The sequence below is a fragment of the Rhinopithecus roxellana genome, chromosome 19 (assembly GCF_007565055.1).
Source record: "Rhinopithecus roxellana isolate Shanxi Qingling chromosome 19, ASM756505v1, whole genome shotgun sequence".
Classification (NCBI taxonomy): Eukaryota; Metazoa; Chordata; class Mammalia; order Primates; family Cercopithecidae; genus Rhinopithecus; species Rhinopithecus roxellana.
The window spans coordinates 21,407,094-21,429,703 of record NC_044567.1 but is presented as its reverse complement, the minus strand read 5'-3'; the positions used below and the strand labels follow the sequence as shown (position 1 = coordinate 21,429,703).

The 22,610-nt window shown below is 36.9% G+C and overlaps 1 protein-coding gene across 6 annotated transcripts in view; it reads right to left on the bottom strand.

The window, feature by feature from the left end:
* ACACA (acetyl-CoA carboxylase alpha) overlaps positions 1-22,610 on the bottom strand; it is a 342,596-nt gene that overhangs the window by 97,899 nt on the left and 222,087 nt on the right. For all 6 annotated transcript variants that reach the window (XM_030923246.1, XM_030923247.1, XM_030923245.1 and 3 more), the window contains 7 exons: positions 20,099-20,155; positions 19,815-19,859; positions 13,115-13,156; positions 11,830-12,045; positions 10,868-11,023; positions 8,009-8,212; positions 1,430-1,585 (listed from right to left, as the gene is read on the bottom strand). In XM_030923246.1, coding sequence (XP_030779106.1) covers positions 1,430-1,585; positions 8,009-8,212; positions 10,868-11,023; positions 11,830-12,045; positions 13,115-13,156; positions 19,815-19,859; positions 20,099-20,155 — 876 coding nt within the window. The remainder of the gene's footprint in view (positions 1-1,429; positions 1,586-8,008; positions 8,213-10,867; positions 11,024-11,829; positions 12,046-13,114; positions 13,157-19,814; positions 19,860-20,098; positions 20,156-22,610) is intronic.

The window sequence follows — 22,610 nt, the reverse complement described above, 5'->3', positions numbered from 1 at the left end:
TTGACAACAAAGGAATATCCAGGAAAATTACATGACACTCAGCTAATAAAAAGAAAATCCAAGAAGGCCAGAATGAAGTTTCTACTAGAAATTCCAGGGAAGAAACCTCTTTCTAATATTTTTCATAGCTGTAGGACCATACACAGGAATTAGCTCACTAGATGTGTGTGACTATTTGTAAATGTGCAGATCAATTCTGCTCAGTTCTGAAAAAAACAGACATACCTATTCATTTAAAAAATATTATAATTTCCATTCCCAACTTCCTATAAATAAATCCCTCGTGAAGTGAGAGCTAGTTCAGCTCTTTCTTTGCTTGCCTCAAAGCAACATTTGAAGCCTAAATGACTCATACATACCTATGTGTCCTAATCACTGTATTTATGCCTATTACATAGGAAGAATTACTTAGAATGTGATTTATATTATATTTATATAGAATGTGATTTATATTATATTTATAGCACTGGCATTGGGAAACAGAATTAACACTCAGCTTTTACGCTAGCAATGCTATAAAAGGGAAATACCAAATGAAGGTATCTTTCAGGAGACAGAACTTGTAAACAAATGGTTGCATAGAGGTTATTCTGTGAATAACACAGAAATTCTACATAGACTGTTTACTAAGGCCACATATATTACTCTACTAAAATTCAAATGTGGTAATACTGGTAGTATTGACTAGGGAACTTGGAAAAATCCTATATTCATAGATTTTTTAAAAAAGGACAAATTCAGTATTCTTTTGATACCTTATTCTTTATTGGCTGCATTTTCTACTGGTGATATACTTTTCTTGTCTTCTATTGATAGAAGAAAAATCTGCGGCATAGAGATGATTCACCATACAGACTGAAGGAATTTATTTTCATATAGAGGTTGAAATTCATAATGTTGTATTTTCTCATGCTAGTTTTTATTCAGCTATAATAAATCTCCCACAAAAAACTTATACTCTAAACTGTGTACCATGAACTCTACATCCATTTGTCTATGCTATCTATATTGATTCTCATCATATTAATCTAGGCTATCAACTAGGAACCAGGGTTATCTTGGAAAATGAGAAGTAAAGTACCAGATCTCTTTTTTAATATCCATAATTTGAATATAGACTTAGAAAATACACATATAACTCTTCACACAAGTCACTGTAAACTATCACCACAGGCAAATAATCTTAGTTTACTCTCTCCTACTCAATAGAGACTTCTATTCTCACCATTTCTCTCATTAATTCATAAATAACCATCCAATATCTGAGCTGGCAGTCACCAACCCTCAAATGAAACAGAAATGAAAACAGTGTCAAGATATTTCTTGCCTTTTGTGGAGTGCCCCATTCTAGCCAAAACTGCATCTGATGGAAATTCAGGGAAACCCTGCCTCCTTAGAACATGTCAGACCCTCCGGTTTGGCATCTTACCTGCCGAAACATCTCTGGGATATCATATATGTATGTTGTCCCTAAGGACTGTGCCTGGAACCTCTTTGATTGCAGCAGGTCTTTGGTCACATAAGGAGTATTGATTAACATTCCATGCAGTGGTCCCTGTTTGTCTCCATATGCCTGAAACATGATCTGCAAGAAAAAAAAAGGCATGGGGAGTTAAGAGACAGAAAAAAAATCAGAGAACTGCCTAGAGGGGCTTTTTTGCACAAATGCTATCTATTCGAAAACATTTTTGGTAGGTTGAGTAGCTGAGCTATATCTCTTAACATTGGGTACTTGGTGGTCTCACCTCTCCACAGATTAACCAACTCCAAAAATATATATATATAACCAGCCATACACCATAACTGCTCTCACTTTTAGATTAGTTGAAATAAACAACAAAGCAGGCTGGGTGCTGTGGCTCACAACTGTAATCCCAGCACTTTGGGAGGCCAAGGCGGGCAGATCACGAGGTCAGGAAATCGAGACCATCTGGCTAACACGGTGAAACCCAGTCTCTACTAAAAATACAAAAAAATTAGCTGGGCGTGGTGGCAGGCGGCCGTAGTCCCAGCTACTCGGGAGGCTGAGGCAGGAGAATGGCGTGAACCTGGGAGGCGGAGCTTGCAGTGAGCCGAGATCACGCCACTGCACTGCAGCCTGGGTGACAGAGCAAGACTCCATATCCAAAAAAAAAAAAAAAGAAGAAGAAATAAATAAACAAGAAAACATGGTGCACATTTCACATCCCAAAGACAGACTGACCATGCTAGCCATCTAAAGTGAGTTGAATGTCATATACTCAGAAATGAAGTACATCAACTAACTAGTCTGAGCAGCCCTAGTATTGAAGTTGAAGAACAGCTATGCAGTAAAGATAATTCTCTTCTTTCCCCAATGGCAGAAGGCCAGATCAAGACTCTACTATATCATCTTTGCTTTAGTCCTTTAGTCCACTTGATTAGATGGTACTTCATAAGTATTACTATCTATGCAAAGGCTTCAAAGATTTCTGCCAGAAGTGGATTTCATCCATCCATCTAGATAGTTAATTCTTGTTAGCCCATGAGACATAGCCTCATATTTTACATACAGTAAAATAACTATATTATATTAAATTATGTATATTAAAAACATATACATATATATACGTATTTACTTCTCCTCAAGGTACTGTCTACAACTAGTGAATAGCTCCTGCAATACCTATATTGTCACATAATGAAATCACTACACTGGTTTTTAATCATTTTAACTCAAATATTTCTAGAGGAGTGCTTCATACTCCATATATTTAGATAGTTTTATTTGCTTATGAATATTTATAAGGGATGCCATTATTTCAATTCAATTAATATTTATTGAGTGCCCAGAGGTTGTATAACACTAAACTAGGCACTTTATGCATGGATACATAAAATATAAATTTCCAATGCAGTGAATACAAATGGAGATTGGGATGTAAGGGTATGTGTATACCTACATATCTATTCAGACCTACAAAATAAGCACAAGTCTACCATTAATGAATAGATTTGTGAACCTGATATATATGCACAAGAATAGAATTAAGTACTTTCCTAAATCCTGGGTACAGTTCATCTGTAAATCCTTGGCCCCTTAGCTCAGAGGAATGAGTGTTCTGCTAATTTGTCAATCAGGTACTATTATGAGGAAAACATGTCTCAGGCTGCTTTAAAGGCCCAGAGACTGGAGCTCCCAGTCCCCTTCCATAAGGTCAATAGGAAAAGTCACCCTGGTGGAAGCAGAATTAGTAATGTCTTAGGAATGTCAGAGTAAAAGCAATAATGTTTTAAGAGATTCAAAGTGTTAAGTAAGGCTAGGGTACAATATGGGAAAACTGTACTCAGCAGGTAAGCCGAACCAAAATAAGACAATGGGGTAAACGCAGCAGCTTCCTAGAACTACATTTCTTGTCTGCTAAGAGAGACAAGACCTGTAGGTATAGGGTTTGAGGCTCAGTTTGGCCAAGTTTTGGGATGAAGACACGCTGGTCATAGTTAAGCAACATAATCGTGCACTGAGGAAGGGGATTGGAGAAAACAATCTAGGTACATACTAGCAAGACTCCATTTCAAAAAAAAAAAAAAAAAAAAGGAAAAGAAAAGAAAAGAAAACGAGAATTAGAGTTTCAGTCCTTTTTTATTTTTTTACGGTTTTTTTTGAGACAGAGTTTTGCTCTTGTTGCCCAGGCTGGAGTGCAATGGCGTGATCTTGGCTCACCACAACCTCCGCCTCCTGGGTTCAAGCAATTCTCCTGCCTCAGCCTCCCAAGGAGCTGGGATTACAGGCATGCGCCACCACGTCCAGCTAATTTCGTATTTTTAGTAGAGATGGGGTTTCTCCATATTGGTCAGGCTGGTCTCGAACTCCCAACCTCAGCTGCTGGGATTACAGGTGTGAGCCACCACACACAGTCAGTCTTTTTTAATATCAATAATTTGAATATGGACTTAGGAAACATACATGTAACTCCTCACACAAATCGTTGTAAACTATCATCACAGGCATGTGGTCTTAGTTTACACTCTCCTACTCAATAAAGACTTCTATTCTCATAATTCCTCCCACTAATTCATACAGAACCATCTAATATCTGAGTTGGCAGTCACTAATCCCCAAATGAAATAGAAATGAAAACAGTGTCAAGATATTGCCTGCCCTTTGGGGGTGCCCCTTGCTAGTCAAAGCTATATCTGATGGAAACTCTGGAAAGCCTTATTTCCTTGGAACATGTCAGAGCTCCCGGTTAGTCACCTCACCTGCCAAAACATATCTGTGAATATAAACATTTTGATAAATGAATGTAAAAATTTTGATAAATCCATAAAATGGGGTTGGGTATGGCAGCTCAGACCTGTAATCCCAGCACTTTGGGAGGCCAAGGTGGGAGGATCCCATGAACCCAGGAGTTTGAGACAAGCCTGGGCAACATTGTGGGACCCTATCTCTACAAAAAATTTAAAAACTAGCTGGGCATGGTGGTACACACCTTCAGTCCCAGTTACCTGGGAGGCTGAGGTGGGAGGACTACTTGAGCCCAGGAGGTTGAGGCTGTGGTGAGTTATGATTACAATACTGCACTCTAGCCTGGGCAAAATAGTGAGACTCAAAAGATAGTGAGTCTCAAAAAAAAAAAAAAAAAAAAAAAAAAAAATCCATGAAACGGAATACTATTCAAAAATGAAAAGGAACATACACATAATCTATGTAACATGGCTGAACCTCAAAAATATTACGCTGAGTAAAATAAGCTAGACACAAACTAGTACACATTGTTTAAATTCTAGGACAGGCAAAACTAATCTATAGTGACAGAAAGTAGATCAGTGGTTGCCTAAGGCCAGGGTTGGTGCTTCTACCTTTGACTGCAAAGGCAAATAAGAGAACTTTCTGCAGTGATGAGATGTTATCTACCATGACTGTGTAGTACTTACATGGTGTATACATTTGACAGAATGAATTGAACTGCACACACAAAAGGAGTCCATTTCTTTATAGGTAAATTGCACCTCAATAAAGGCGTTATTTATTATTTTTAGAGGCAGTGTCTCATTCTCTCGCCCAGGCTGGAGTGTGGTGTCATGATCATAGCTCATTGCAGCCTCAAACTCCTGGGCCCAAGTGATCCTTCTGCCTCAGCCTACTGAGTAGTTGGTACTACAGGTGCATGCCACCATGCCTGGCTATTTTTTTTTTTTTTTTTTGGTAGAGACAGGGTCTTGCCTTGTTGTGCTGGCTACTGTCGAATTCCTGGGCTCATGTGATCCTTCCACCTTGGACTCCCAAAGTGCTGGGATTACAGGCATGAGCCACCATGCCCGGCCCAAAGATGATTTTAAAATGCTATTTTTCTTTTTTTTTTTGAGATGGATTCTTGCTGCATTGCCCAGGCTAGAGTGCAGTGGCACGATCTCGGCTCACTACAACCTCCGAACCCTGGGTTCAAGCAATTCTCCTGTCTAAGCCTCCTGAGTAGCTGGGACTACAGGCCCCCGCCACCACGCCTGGCTAATTTTTGTATTTTTAGTAGAGATGGGCTTTCACCTTGTTGGTCAGGCTGGTCTCAAACTCCTGACCTCAGGTGATCCACCCGCCTCGGCCTCCCAAATTGCTGGGATTACAGGCATGAGTCACTGCACCCAGCCTAAAATGTTATTTTTCTCTTACACTGCACAATGGAAATCAATTCACTTATGCAATGGATTACCCAAATCTCTTCTCCCCATTATGACTGCCTGACATCAGTGTTCATTACAGCCTATAGCACAAAGACTGTACAAGGAAAATGAAACAAAATAAAACTCAAGCCAATCAACCTTGTTCCTTATTGGCAGATGAATAAACGATGTGCTAGGGCAAGAGGCTGATAGTAATAGGAGTTCCTGAAGACTCAACTATCTATGTTAGTTCCATTTTCTACTATAATGAACACAGTAACTAAAAACTGGTAAAGTATATGTTTTAGAAGTTCGTGAAAATATGCACACATTTTATATATCACACAACTTTCACCAGAAGCCATCAAAAAGATTTCAGAAAATAATTTCTGACCCATAGTCTGCTCCCTTAGAACCCTGTACTTATTTATAATAGCACATATTTGCCACAGAGAAACAAATCATTTGTCTTCTTCCATTGTGATGTAAATTTCTTGAGTACAGTTTGCTTTTTGTCTTTATATGCATAGTGCCTGACATACTATAAGTAGTCAATCAATATTAAATTAAAAAAACAAATGAATGAATAACAGACATGGTTTGGTATTAAATTCATACAATGATTCATTAAAGAAAGGGAAAACCAGTTTGACAATAAGCACCATGAAGGCATTAGGAGCACCAGAACTGGGTTGGAGGCTGCTCCTTTTGTCAGTTTCCACCTCTAGCCACAGGCTCAAAAGTTAGTTCCCGGGTGGCAGTGGCTCCTGAACTCTCTCAAGTGAAGAGCCTGTAGACCACTTCCTTCAGGGCTTTTAAAATATGCAGGACGCTAGGTAACAGGGGTTCTCCTTCAGGCTGAAGGTGGTTTATTCATTCTTTCAGACGCTTATTGTGTGCTTATTTTGTACCATGTGTAATACTAAACCCCGATTGAAGGCATCTGTGCCTTTCATGTTCCTGTGTCACCATTAGCTAGCATGAGGGAAATCTCAGAGTTTCCTAATAAAGGAAAGGAAAAAAAAAAAGTAGTTATGAAGAACAAACATATTTATCAAAAACATTAAAATCTCAAGTGGCCATCTTACTTTTCACAAGAATAGACCTGCCTTGAAGCTATTGTAGAAGTTAATTAAAAACATCCCTACCCATCGAAAGCTTTGACTAAAAATGTCTTTAAAGTTGTACTAAAAAAACATCAAATACAGCAAAAAATATTGAATACCCTTTCTCTTGGTCACCACTCACGCTCTTGCGCACTCTCTCTCTGTGTTTTTAACTGCTGACTTCTCATAGGATAGATTTCTCTAGCCACCTCACTGGGAATCAAAGCACAAAATGAAAGGTCATTCTGACAACGGTCCAAACTGAGATTCTTAAAAATTCATCTTCAAAAGATTGAAAAATGTATTTTCCTGACTCTATTCCTGGATTTAAAAGGATATAGATAAAAACAAGAGACACATAATCTCTCCCTGGCACCCAAAGCATGGAATAGACTGAAACTCCTGTTTATGTATACTGGAGCATGTTCATCCTTTAATCAGAAGAAATGTAATTCTTGAATTCAGGTCAAAGCCATAAAATAATATCCTAGTTCTTCAAAAATGTGAACAATGGTGAACCAACCTAATTTCAGTATCATAGTAACAAGCCCAAATATTTAGAAACCGACGTAGTAAAAAAGATTAAAAGGGAATTATCTGCTTCACAGAATTAGTGTACTGACTCACTTTCTATTTTTACATTCTCAATTTTCCTACCTGAAAACGGGTTTAAATTTGCCACTTTGTTCTTGTATAATATATGACACCCTGAAATCTCTGAAGGAAAGGAAACAACATAATAGATAACAATAAATATGATAAAAACAGAAACAGAACACAATAGATAAACATGATAGTCACTGATGATGGGTAGGGCTCAGGCCACTATACTATGTTGAAATTTTCCTTCTTTAACATAGAAGTTGGTGACATAATCCAACAATTCTCTTTTCCTCACTTGCCAATGAGTAGTTTAATTATGGTGAAAACAGAAAGGATGCATCTGACCAGAGATTAGATTGCTGAAATAACCCACGAGCCCTCTAAAAAAAGAGCCCTAAACTGCAGAATAACCTCTGGAGTCAGGTTCACTTGGCATCTGTTAGTGCTCACCAATACATAACAAATGGTTAATGGTTTTATAACAGCCATGATAGAGAACATAGGCACATCTTAAAAGGCAGATGAAGTTTTTCAAATTCATACAATCATTTAATCTCATAGAGGATAACCCCACCAGGTGAACCAATGGGATTTGTGAGTTTGGGTCTTCTATAACAAGGGCGAGTGTCTTATCTGTAGGACCAAATCGAAACTCTGAGGAGCCTGTTTGAGTATTGTACCTGTGCTGTCCTGGAGTCAGTCACTTCCTTGTATAGGCTGATATCCAAGTAATAGCCAGACTCGTTTGTCAGGAAGAGGCGGATGGGAATTGCTTTTCCAGTTGGTGTCAGGCGAATGTTGATTTTCAGTTCTGCCTGGAGGACGCGCAATTTCCACAGGCGACTTCCATACCGCATTACCATGCTCCGCACAGATTCCTCAATCTGACACAGACACATTACCAAGCACAAAACTTAAATATCTTGTAACTACGACCTGTTTCAGGTCTGCCCATATTTGAGATAGAAAGGCTAAAAAAAAAAAAGAGGTTGGTTTGTGGAGATGCACACCTTACAAAAAGTGGTCAGATAGTTTCTCCCCAAATCTATTCTTTCTTGGAACAAGTCAGGGACAATTTCATGCTGGCCTGGCATTGGAGTCGTTTTCTCTGGATAACAACACCCAAATCTCTGCAACTCCTTACCCTTTCCCAATTATATTCATATTCTATATCAAAGATCTGCAATATCTAAAATTACAAGCCATGGGATTTAAGAGGAAGCCCCAAATAAGAATAAAATCTCGAGTTAAATAGCTATTAAGTAGCATTTATATGCATGGTAACTATGTTTCATTACACTTACAGGACTTTAAATCAACATAGCAATTACCACCATGAGCTTTTTTCCATACAATTTTATTAAACTTTATAATTATGTCTCTCGGTAAATTGCATAAATTAAAGAAAGGCAATTTGTAGGTGGTGCTAGAACATTCTCTCTCAACAGAGCTCTGAAGCTTGGCCACTGCTAAGTCAATCTAGGATTTAAGAAGATGGGGCAGATGTTCCCACGTTTCCCTAAGTTTATACCAAGGCAGCTTAATGCTCTTAGTTTTTAGAGGTAGGACAGTTATTTTAACTAAATGACCTTAGACATGATTTCTTGTTATTTACATACTAAAGCAAAACTTTTTTCCCCCAACATGGCTGCATAGAACATAATGCAGCTAGAACATGTTATTCGAAATTAATGTTTCCTTAAATGAAGTATCTTTCTAAAATGCTTCCTCAACTTCTTAGAAAATCTCAAGAATATCTTACATTCCCTTTCTCTTGTGATTCTTTAGTAGTATGTGCCACCCTTGCAGTTTGTTTCTGCACCACAGAATTTTAAGTTAGAATGAATTTCAGGGAGTTAACCTCTATTATCACACTTAATTGCTAACCAAGAGACATTTATCCATTCTTTTCTTAAGGAAACAAAAGCCAACAATCTTTATGTACAGAAAATTGGCAGCTATCTATCATTAGAAAAGCAGAGTCAGTGTATATAGGTGGTTAGAATGAAAGCTGAGGCTGATCTGAAAAACTCAGAAAAAAGGTAAGCCAAATCTAAAAAAATACAGCTGTACAGTGTCCATGCCACGTTTTAAGTCTCCCAGCTTATTAGTGCCAGAATGCTTAGGAGAAGTTTTGCTTAAACTAGATGATGCAATTTGAGTCAAAAGAGTAGCCCTGTCCTTGGCTTTCCTTACAGACAAAAGCAACCCATCATTAGCTTGGAATTTTGAAGGGAAAAAGGTAGAAAACTACTTCTCAGATCTCAGATACTAAGTTCAAGAAGCAAAAGTCTACCAGGCATGATGACTTATGCCGGTAATCCCAACACTTTGGGAGTCTGAGGCAGGAGGATCGCTTGAGGCCAGGAGTTCAAGACTAGCCTGGGCAACATAGCAAGACCCTGTCTCTATAAGAAAAAAAGAAGAAGAAGAAGAAAAAAAAAAAAAAGCAGCAGCAGCAGCAAAAATTCATGCCTACAGTTGATCTTGAAAAAGAGAGATACTGGTTCTCCTATCTAAATTCCACAGTATCATGATAGAAAGAGTTAGAAGGGGCCAGGCATGGTGGCTCATGCCTGTAATCCCAGCACTTTGGGAGGCCGAGGCAGGCGGATCATGTGAGGTCAAGAGTTGGAGACCAGCCTGACTAACATGGTGAAACCCTGTTTCCATTAAAAATACAAAAATTAGCCGGGCATGGTGGCAAACGCCTGTAGTCCCTGCTACTCGGGGAGGCTGAAGCATGAAGAGTCTCTTGAACCTGGGAGGTGGAGGTTGCAGTGAGCCGAGATGGTGCCACTGCTCCAGCCTGGGTGACAGAGTGAGACTCTGTCTCAAAAAAAAAAAAAAAAAAAAGAAAAGAAAGAAAGCATCAGAGGGAGCAGAAACAGAGAGCAACTTGTCTTTATTACACTGGGGATAAAAGGTCAAGTACAAAATCACCTTGTTTTTCTTCCTTAAATTATATACAATGCATTTTAGAATAGACCCTCAGGGAAGAAAATATACATAATACATGTGAAATTCCTTATCAGCCAAATTCTCTCCCTGTGGAAAAACACTAGAGAGAGATAGGTTAGACACTTTGAGAAGGTGCATCATCTCACTAAGGCCACCACGTAATTAACATTTAGGGCACAGAAGCAGTAATTTAGCCAAAATGCTTAGTAACAGTAAAATTAATAATTCCAGATGAGAAATAGTAGGGAATAATACAAAACTGGACCACTATTACAGCAAATATCATAAAACAGGTACCAACAAAAGAAAAGGTTTTCACGTTTTTGTACTGCTTATAATTGACCAGCAAGCTAACACCATACCACCTTCAGCATTGAGAACTGTTTTTTTAATGGCTATATCAAATTTTTGACATTGTCCCAGAAACTCAATCTTATAAACATTCTATAAACTTTATAGATTAAGGGCTCAACAGCCTGAACAAGAGTACCTGTTTCCAAGTCCAAGTGAGATAAATATGAATGAACTTCTGTGCTTATGCTTGCTAGTGCTGGGAGAGAAGTTAAGGAGAAATGTACCTTTGATGGGTCCATGATAACCGTGGGCACAAAGTTGAGGAAGATGTGGTTACAGTCAGTGCGGACATTTGTATTGTTAAAAGCAACTTCCAACTCATCCATGGCTTCCAGGAGTAGCCGCTCCCCTTCATTTTGCAGATATTCAAAAGAAGCTTCCTACACAGGAAGAAAATAATCAACATTAGTGTATTTTAAAAGAGGCAATAAAGAAATGGCTATTATAATCACTTAAGTGGCAGTATGTCATGAATCATAAGGCACCTGGTGAAGACACTATCTTTCTCCCTAGAGTCAGTCCAGTAACCACAGGGAGCAGGGGCAGGCAAGGGTCAGATAAAGAGTCCATGTCAGCCCTTTCTCCTTACTCTTAGTGTATCATTTCCTTCCAAGAGGTAGAAATGCTGGGCATCCCCATAGCTGTAAGTTCAATAGGATGATATTTCACATATGCCAAACAGAGCTATTTAGAAAGGAAAAGCTGAAGAAAGGGTACAGCTTTGGGATATAATAATAATGAACACATCAGGAAGTGCCTTGCTATATACAGACACTATCCATACCTCTAGACAGGTGTACAATGGGATCGCCTCTTTCCTAACTTATCTCCTTATGCTCTATCATCACCCAGTTCTTCCTGGGATTTTTCTGTTTGTATGCTTTTTCTTTTCTTGAGTGCTATTATGCTTCTGCTACTAAGAAAAATCAAATTAAAGTGGAAAACGAGCCTTCATTTTTAATTTTTTTTCAGATGCACTTTCTGCTTTGTACAAAAAAAAGCCTTTATTATATGAAATATTTACTTTTGTAAACATTGAAAGAGAACAAGAACCTTGATTCAAAAAATGAAAACCTGATTTTTTTTATGCTCTTTCTCAGCAGAAGCATAAAACCTGATTTTGAATCATATATATTACTCTGTTCCTTCCCTCAGGGATGACATCCCATTAAAGTACAGCACCCACCTTGGTGACCAGATCAGAATGCCTGATGATTGCACGAACAAAGAACCTGTAGTCTGTCACTTCTGTGCCCACTTCCACCTTGGCTGCCCCGAGATACAGGTGCATCTTGTGATTAGCACATGGAATGGCAGTGAGGTCAAAATTTCTCATCCGGTTCAGCTCTAACTGGAAAGCCAGAGCAGGCTCCAGATGACGATAGATACGATCCTCCTCAAACTGAGTACAAGAATCAGAAAAAACAGCTCAAAAGAGGCAGTTACAACACTATACTATGAATGTGAATGTAAAAGAGATGCCTGAAAATAGAAACATAAGCTATGATGTGCTAATGAGCAACAAAAATGAGCTATGTTCAAGGCTAATGCTATAGCTTACATAAGATTAGGCACTAAAGTACCTATTATATACGTACTTTATAGGATGATATTCCTAAACTTTCATCATTCATGCTTTTACAAGTGGTGATGATATGCATTAAAAACTAACCAAAAAACCTCAATTTCCTTAGAACTCCTGCAGCATTTAATGTCTTTATATAATTCATTTTTATATTAATTACAGTCTGCTTCACATTAATATCTACTTCACATGCCAATATTTTGTGCTTACCTAACTAATCTAAAAGTTTTCTCACTTATGGTAAGTACAAATGACATAATAAATACTCAACAAACAAACATCATACAATTTTTTAATTAAAGAGATATTTGGCTTTGGAACACTGTATCCATAGATATATAATTACTTATAAATGTTTTTTAAAAGTTGCACTGGTATATAACTTTACTGTATTTACTGTATATGTACTGTATGTTTCAGTGAAACTAAATTATTTTTCTGGAATACATGTCAATTGAGTGAATGGAGAGAGAGAGTCAAAAATATAAGCCGGTAACAGGAAGAAAGCAACATGGTCTGAAGTTTTGTATTTTCAAATTGAAAAACAAATGCACATCAACTAGAGTTGAGTATTGGTGAACTATTTGTAGATAACAAGAATGGTCCTTTAATATCACATCATTACGATTATTCTACAGAACAAGGATGATTTGGAAAGGTATCACCTTCATTGAGTAGCTCAATACATTTGGTTGTTTCCTAAGCCAAACTCTTTCAGAAAGGAATCGGTTTTAGTTCTAAGACACATGTAAGGCAACAGGAAGCACAAGTTCAATAAGAGAAAAAAGAATGGCAAGAAGAACATATGGCAAAGATAAGTCACTCTTGGGCTTTTAAGAAAAAGTAATTTTTTTTTTTTTTTAATAGGAAAGAAATCAATCCTTACCTTATCCCTTGCTCGGAATGTAAAAAATTTAGGGAATTCTCTCTGTATTAAAGAAGGGGGAAAATGTGTCAGAAGTTCATAGACATGGCTCTTTGGAAACAAACATATAGTATAGAAACAGTTAAGCATTTAGAAGAGAGTTTTCTAGAAAACATGCTTCTTACCCAAACTTAGTCCAGGAAATATGAATGATCCGCTGCATAACCATCACTTTGACCCCATTTCCAAATTTGAGAATCACCACATTATAAACCTAATTTTAGTATCTACCTTCTCCCAAGGGGAAAAAAATGTACATATTTTTTAAATCTCCCAAGTGAAAAAAAAATTTTTTGCTAGATATTGCTCTTGGCACAACCCGGCAAATAAAACCAATATACCCTTATGCCGAGTTACTGGACTGATTTCCCAAGTTTCTCTTTAAGAAACTCTTAAAATGTAAACTAGTCAGACAGTATAGAGCGCTCAGTCCATGATTTTCACATTCCTTCTCAAGTCAATAATGTCAAGGGTTTAAATGATAACATTTGAAGATGAAAAATATAAGATACTACCTTGGTCACTACCACTATATGTATAGGAAAGAATGAGGTGGAACTAGTGAACTTGTAATCATTAGGTCTTCCTGCTTCTTTGTAGGGCATTATAAAAAAAAAAAAAAAAAAAAACCAATTTACTAGAACCTTATTAATTAACAAAGATGAATTCAATTAGCTGAGTTCATTAGTTTCTGAAATTTAACTTACTAACGCCAAATACCCCTGTTTCTCGGATGGGAAGCTCTACTGGCAGTGCTGAAATCAAGTCATTACTATTTGCCTCTATAGGAGGTTTCATTAGGCATCTTCTTCATTATGAGTGCAATATAATCAAACACTTATCAGTACAAGGCAGAGAGACTGGGACTAGCTGCCTACATATCCTCAATGAGCTTTAGGAACTGTGAAGGAAACATGGACTGAAAATCTTCTGGTGGCAGGTACTCTCATGTGTTGTCCCATCTGACGCTCTCAACAACCTCTAGGGGTAGATATTGTGACCCTCATTTTACAGAAGCCTTGGCTCAAGTATATGCTCAGAATCACAGAGCTGGAAGATAAACTTGGGTCTCTCTAGTGCCAGAGCCCATGCCCTCTCACCTCTCAAGGGCAGAGTATTACCTTTCTCTTTTTATTATAATCTAAATCCCTCATTTAGAGGATTTCTCTTTGATGAGACAAAAACACAGAAATTAAGACTTTAAATTTAAAAAGGATAAAGCAAACAAAGCAAAACTCATGCTGTAAACCTGTGGTTCTTGAATTTCCTGAAAATTTCTTGAATACGTTCCGTGTTATACCTCAGTCTCACCTTAACTAAAGCTTGCACAACTAACAAATCTTTTTATCTTTTCCTTGGTATTTTAACTGTAAGACTGCATTTAAAAGGTTCCTAGGAGCTCATTTACCAACCTCAGGGAAATCCCTTTTTAAAAGCCTTTTTAAAGTGGATTTTACACAGTACTGAACTTCTCCTAATGAAGTTTTGTTCTAAATAATTCTCTGACCCCTCCTCCCTGCCATGAGAGTGAAGCACATGGGGATGACTTCAAGGTTAAGTAAGATGCATTCAGGTGAGGTGTCAGTAAATATCATGCTCATGGTTTTATATAACCTAGTTTTGGTTTTATTCTAGTGAGGTACAGCTTTCAGAGCATTACCTAAAAAGTAACACATGTCAAAAAAGGAAGAATGACAAAATCTTTCCATGGAACTCTCTGAAATAAAAGTCAAGGAAACTGATAAAATGATATTTTAAGCACACACTTTTCTATTCCGCCTGAACTGTTATTAGCTAATTAATTAAAATGTTTAGGATGCCATTTATTTAATTATGCACATTCGTAGTATCAAGTATCAAAACCATTTCCTTTCAAAAACAAAACAACAGTAATAAAAAAATGCTTTCTTTTCCACTAAACCAATTAAGAAAATTTGTAGTAACTGAAAGGCATATAAAGCAGTTTGAATGGAAACGCCTTTAATACAAATAATGAAGAAACTGACTGATACTTGGCAGAGGTGGGCAATGACTACCAATTAGAAAAACCATTTTCATTAAGGTTAGCTAAGAAAAGGTGTCATGAGATCATATAAACAATCTTTTTTTTTTTTTTAAACTTCTGAGTAAATTTGTAACTCCCTGGTAAAATCCTCAATTTAAGTATTAAACATTCAGAACAAGAGATGGCAAGAACCTCTATGCAATGGAAAAGTGGGACTACCAAGCAATTCTTCAGTGACTCGGAAGTCTGAAGACTGTTATAGAAAGTAATCTCTTTTGGCACTCAAAAACCACAGAATCACAGAAATCACAGAAAAGAAGAAATCTAAAAGTCTGATCATACGGTTTTAGTAAATTCTTTTATCCTATCTCATCCTCATACTGCCAGTTTTTCCACTGAAAGCATTCATGCTTATTCCATCATCAATGTATTTGCTTTCCAAGCATTCTACTACTGTCATGGGCAAATATCATAATTGAATGTATACAAAGAAAAACCCTCTTAGTGTTCTGGTACCAAAAAACAAAAGAATGCAACATTTCACAGGAAGAAATTATGCCCCTGCTGTGTTCTAATCAGCCAACCATCATCAAGACAATCAAAATAATTTGCCCAAATTAGCCAATCAAGACACCCTGCAAATCAGAGAATGTGAAAACCTGCAACAAAAAACATCATAGCTGATTATGATACTAATAATCGTGTTAAAAACCTAATGAGATGAAGAAATTGGGAGCTTGCTGGTGCAATTCTCTTTTACCTCAACATGCTGAGAACTAATTATATAGACTGTAATTAAAACAAAAACCCAAACAAACCCTTCTGAAAACTAATAGTTGGTCCACTACCAAACAGAACTATCTTAAAAAAAAAAAAAAAAGAAAAAAAGAACTAGTAATTATGATAACTGCTCATGACAGTGAGCTCTTCCTTCAAGATCCAAATAATCCAAAACATTTCATTTTAAAGTGGGAATCCCACAACAGTCATTAAACAACAACTCTCTCAGGAGATTTGTAGACTTTTTTTTTAAATCTCATGAAATTTTACAAGAACAAAAGGTAACGTTTTATTAACAGATGTAAAACTGTTTGATTTAGAATCTTATCATGGTTTTAGGACCTAATGGGGATAAGAAGTCCTGAAAATTTGTATTCCGATGTCCTTAGTGAAACTTTGCCGAAAAAAAAATATGGAAACTTAAAAAAAAAAAAAAAAGCATAATATTATATCCCAATTAGACAGCACTTTCTGCTGAATCTTTTGGAATTCCAGACCTGAAATGTGAGTGAAACTAAGAGAGAGTGAGTCCATAAGTTTTAACTAACAGAAAACTGTGGAGCTGCAGTTTAGATAGCTGCAGAAATTCAAGAAGCCTCTTTTGCATTCAAGGCTTTGATCTTTTTTCTTTTTTTTTTTTTTTAACATCTTGTCCATTTTTTTCTTTTATTTTTTATTTTCAGATGAACATCATGATCTACTTTCTTTTTTCTTAACAAGAAGAATATATTTACAAAAAGAGACTTGTTTTTCCTCAAAGTTTCTGTTTAAATATCAATGTTAGGCAGTTCTTCAAGTTCCATTATGGGCACTTGATTTAATTAGATGGTTAGGGAAACAGAGTCAACTCCCAGCTTCCTTAACACTGGTGAAGACTGCTGTCACAGAAATAATCTCCAGGCAGGGTCAAGAGACTAGGGCGGCAACAGACATACCTGTGGGCAGCTATCTGGGACAACTGCAGTTAAACTACGAAGTATTTTAAATGTTTATAGCAATCACTGGCATCCGAATCAGTACCTAACAATACACACAGCTCTCTAGGAACCTCTACTCTGGCCCTCATTTGTCTTGTACTGGTTCTGAGGCAATCTGAAAGACCAACAACTATGTAACAACACAGCTTGCTTTATTCCACTAACCAATGTGCTTGAATCAAACTTGGTAACCTTCCTCCTCTTCTTGCCCCTGAAGTGCAGATTCTCTCTTCCATTCAATAATATAGGGATTTCACAGCATAGGACAGGGGAGGCTGCATACATCACAGTGGATTACCAAGAAGCCAGAGAGATCAAGGGATTCATCTCTGACACTCCCAGAAAGCTTCCTCTTTTTCACAGTACACTAGCTATGGGGCAAGCACAATCAGATGACATGACAGAGGCTAAGCATCCTTCATGAATGTCAAGCTACCATCAGCAAAAGAACTCACAGCAGCACCCTGACAGTGACCCCCAGATTTGTACAGTTTCTGCCAAGGCTTCCTGGCTAGTGTAGATCCTGGATTGTATAGAAGATTCTAGATGGAGTTCAGTTTAATAGTTGCCCTTGCCAAATCATTTATCATTTTTAAAGGAACTAACATAAAAACACCCCAACTCCTCTGCCACTCAATTCTTCAGAGCAAATCTAGTCCACAATTAAACCTTAATGTTCTCTCTGCTCTAAAGCAGCTTTTCCTACATTCATGACAAATCAAGTCACTTGATAATTTAACTGATTTCCCACTTGATGCCACTATAAATAGGAATCAGACAATGATTGTCAGGGAAGACCCCCTGCTGGCCTAATTTTCTAGCCGGTTTTGCCTATACATGTCCCTATTAAACCTAAATCCAGAAATGTCAGGACAGCAGAGAGAAAAAAATGTTTTAAAGCTGTTAAATATACTCTTAATATTAGGGCATATTTATAACTATACACTATAGATTCAGAGATAAGTTTTTTTATGTGTGTTACATATATGAGAAAATGTCAGTGAGAACTAATCACTTTGGTTTTTTAAAAATTTTAGTGCACAGTTTTAGTTGATCAGTGTATTTATTATAGAAACCAGTTAGTGTACTATAGATGTGAAGACTCCATCAAATCCATTAGCAAAAAGGAAAGCAATTTTACAAATTTAGTGTTATTCCCTAGAATATGCTATTATTCTAAAGTCTGTGATAAAAAGCACAGTAACATTTAAGAACGTAGCACAATACTCTTCTAAAATCCAGAGCCTGGCTCTGGCATGTCTACCTTAGTTCTGATCAGCATCTACCAGCTACAGTGTTTATTCATGGGCTTTCATATTCTATCCCCAAGTATCAATTTTATTCTCTAAGCTCCTGATTTTTCTTCCTAAAGCCCTAGGGTTCTTTTTAAGCTCCTCATACTTCTCCACTGACTCCGTTTCCTATCGAAAGTTATTGATTGATATATAGCTACACTCTGCTTGATTTCCTGACATCAATAACACAGGGGAGTCATGTAGTCCACAACATTTCCTAAAGCATTTCAGAAAATCTTAGCTCTCTTGTTTCTCTATAGACTAGACCAACAAGATGAACTGTATGAAGGAAAACAAAATGTCAAGTCCTAAAAACCTAATAAACAAAAAGGTAATAAAAGCAATCACACATAGGTTTTTGACTTTAGAAAGTCCTTTCCAGAATCTCAAATGCCATCTTCATTGTTGCAAACAAGCAGGGCTTAACAACCAAATTATCTTAATTGCTAAAACCAAACCACACAGGCCGGGCACAGTGACTCACACCTGTAATCCCAGCACTTTGGGAGGCCGAGGCGGGCAGATCACCTGAGGTCAGGAGTTTGAGACCAGCCAGGCTAACACGGTGAAACCCCATCTCTACTAAAAATACAAAAATTAGCCAGATGTGGTAGCACATGCCTGTAATCCCAGCTACTTGGGAGGCTGAGGCAGGAGAATCACTTGAACCCGGGAGGTGAAGGTTGCAGTGAGCTGAGATTGCACCACTGCACTCCAGCCTGGTCAACTGAGCAAGACACCTTATCAAAAAAAAAAAAAAAAAAAAGACTTAGCTACATTAGAATCAATTTTTATGAAATATTTTGATTCCAATCAGTCATTTTGAAAACGACATGTTGATTCCAAACTGGATTTCTGTCCTTACTGCTGTCACTGTACTGGGTATGATCATATGGGTATACCACAGTTCGGATGCCAGGCTATTAACTTAATTCTCTTTTTGATAAAAATTTTAATCTCATAAATATTAACAGTTAATTCAGTTAAATGGGAGAATAAGCAACAAAGTGTTTAATTTTTACTTATTTCCTGTTCCTAGGATTAACATAAGACAAAAAATAGCAATTTGGCTCTGTCAAGGCATTTTAAATAATAAATCATTGTTCTTTAGAATTGAGAATTCTCAATAAAGAAGCCAAGACCACAAAGTGCAACTGGCTGTTCTTGATTATGGATTCACTATGAGCATAGAAGAAATTACTAGTTAGCTTGTTTCTACCTTATTCGTCTGGATAAATGCTTATGTTCATTCTTAACTATTTCTCAGAGATACATTGAGAATTCATTATAGGGTTAAGAAAAAAAAGAAAAAACCTTTAGCTGGAATACTTGATATAAGAATTAAAAAATTTTTTTTTAATTAATAGAGGACGGGGTCTCATTATGTTGCCCAGGCTCATCTCAAACTTGTGGGCTCAAGGAACTTTCTTGCCTCAGCCACCCAAAGTGCTGGGATTACAGAGAACTGAATATTTACTATAATAATTTATAAAACAAGAGGACCAAACATCAGTCCAGCCCTTCTAACATATATTCTGTTTAAATAATCAGTGGCAAACAAATAAAACAGTAAGTAGTCTTTTATTATTGTTCATTTTACTTACATGAAATCTCCGATCCACCTCATAGTTGACCTGTTTTCTGAAATCCTTTCAAATAAAAGACAGAAAGGAAGGAAAGAGCAGAAATTGGCAATCAGTAACAAAATCAAAAACAAATTGAGTAAAAGATGATGAGTTAAACTGTTTTTTAAAAATTAAACTTATAGAAAAGTGGTTATTTCTCTGCATAAATTCTACTAGTAAGCATAAGATTGCAATCCCATTTTTTATTAAGTTGCAGCAGCAGCATAAGAAATACTAAAGAGGTGCAATTCACATGTCAATACCTTTTGTGCAACGAGGAAAGTAAGGCGCCGGATCCCATGGTCAACCAGGGTAGCTTTCTAGGAGCAAAAACATGTAAAACAGAAAATAGATGAGATTTCCATTCATTCTAAATTTTATCCCATTCATTCTTCGTAAGGCTTTGGTGGAGTTAAACATCCTTTTTGAATATCTTTACCTTAGCTTAGTACCTTCAAACTTGAAAGTGAACAAATTTCAACCTGGCTCCTAGGACTAAGTCTTATGAAATAAATTTTATATTGATTTGGACAAAACTGAAAGAGAACTTTGTGGAGGAGAAAGGGTCATATGAAGTCAATTAAATTACCTCAGAACTGATTTACATAAGGGCAGGCCATGACACAATTTCTGCTTATACAAATGATACTGTTGGGCATGTATTCAAATGTAAACATTAACATTGATAAAGAAGCTAAATGAAATAAGGTAGAGAGAAAAGGACTTTCCATAAAACATAAATCACAGGTCCTAAACTGTTTAGATTGTAGATATTACCTACCATCAGATACAGCATCCCTAGAATTCAACCTAACAAATTGTAACCTTTCAGCTTTGATACAACAGTCCCCCTTACCTCACATGAAGGCATTTTTTAAAAAGGTTCCTTGTTAAAAGCAACATTTAATAGGCCTTTAAATTTAGGAATTATTCATATCTCCACTAGGCATAGGCAACTAGTATATCAGAAGTCAACAGAAGGCTGGGTGTCTTGGCTCATGCCTGTAATCCCAACACTTTGTGAGGCCAAGGAGGCAGATCACTTGAGGCCAGGAGTTTGAGACCAGCCTGGCCAACATGGCAAAACTCTGTTTCTACTAAAAATAGAAAAAATGAGCCAAATGTGGTGGCATGTTCCTGTAATCCCAACTACTTGAGAGAATGAGGCATGAGAATCGTTTGAACCAAGGAGGCAGAGGTTGCCGAGATTGCGTCACTGTACTCCAGCCTGGGTTGCAGAGTGAGACTGCCTCAAAACAAAGAAGTCAACAGACACCAGTAGTTTCAAGATGGCCACTTACGAGTCTTGGGCCTCCGGACCTAAGCCTTCCGCTTCCCTATACTGTTCACTTCCCTATACTGTCCCTTCAAAAGCCAGAGACAAAGAAACAAATTAATGAATTAAGTAAAAGACACGGGTTTAGAGGTCCCTAACGAAGAAGGATTATAACAACAAGTAGAAAAGCAACCCCACCAGTTGAATGACCTGAGAAAACATATGAATAGTATAAACAGAAAACAAATGTGGACTTTCACAGCCTACATCCAGACTTTAGTTTGACCACATTTCTTGCTATAACTCTAACCAAGAGATATGTTTATACGTCAATTCTTAACATTCACGATATTATATTTTTTAATTCAAATTGTCTTCCCCTTATAAGGAAGCACATTCTTGGGTTATTTCTTCCAATTTCTTCAATTCTGCGATGGCATTGCTGAGTAATAAAATAATTTTATTAACAGCATAAACAAAAGATAACTGGAAAAATTAATTTTCTATAAGCAAATAATAGAATAATAAATTATCAGGCCAAATATAAATAAAATTTGGTTTAACTGCCTTAAAAAATTATTTGTACTGCCATCACACTCCTTGCTGTAAATAACCAAGTATTGACACTACAATATGAAAAAAATGTGTCAAAAGAAAGGGGGGGTTTCTCAGTGTGGCCAGGAACAGAAATACTTCTTCTGACATCAACAAAGATTCCACTACAGTCAAGTCCTTCAAAGACAAGCATCAGTGCATCAATAGCTATGTTCTGGCAAGGGAAGAAAATAACTTTAATAATGCCATGATTTAAAATAAAATTGTTATTGCTTTTAAAATTCCACAAGTGGCTGACAATAACAGCAGAGCAACAGGATTCTGATTACATTGTAATAATGCGGGTCTCACAGCAAGTCCACAGCTATTACCCAGCGATTAGGCGTCAGCACCTGGAGAAACTCCATTTACACTGACTGCTTCAATCTCCTCCACAAGTCATTTACAAATATATGATCCTAATTTCTATGAGAGAAAAAAAGACATGCTGGGACTAGAAGATTATTTGGACAATTTGGATGAACCTATTTGATAGTTTAATGTGTGCTTTAAAAAAAAAAAAACTTTTTTTTAAACTGCTAGGAGCATGATCATGAAGTGAAAAACAAAACTAGTTGCCACTTCATCTTTTTTTTTTCCTTAAATTGCTTTTCTTTTCTTTTCTTTCATATATATATATATACACACACATATATTTTAACAAGGAGATGAAAATGCCAAATGTCCCTGGATAAGCACAGTACCTGATGCAGTAAATAGCTTCTCTATGCTTAGAGTGTCTACACAGTCTACCTTTACCATTCTAAATAGCGTTAGGCAAAGACATTGGATTTCTCTGTGCCTTAGTTTCCACATCTAGTCAAGGAAAAGGGTAATTTCTTATTTCTCATTAATGTTACAAACATATGTAGCGAATATGAAGAAAATATATATATATATATATT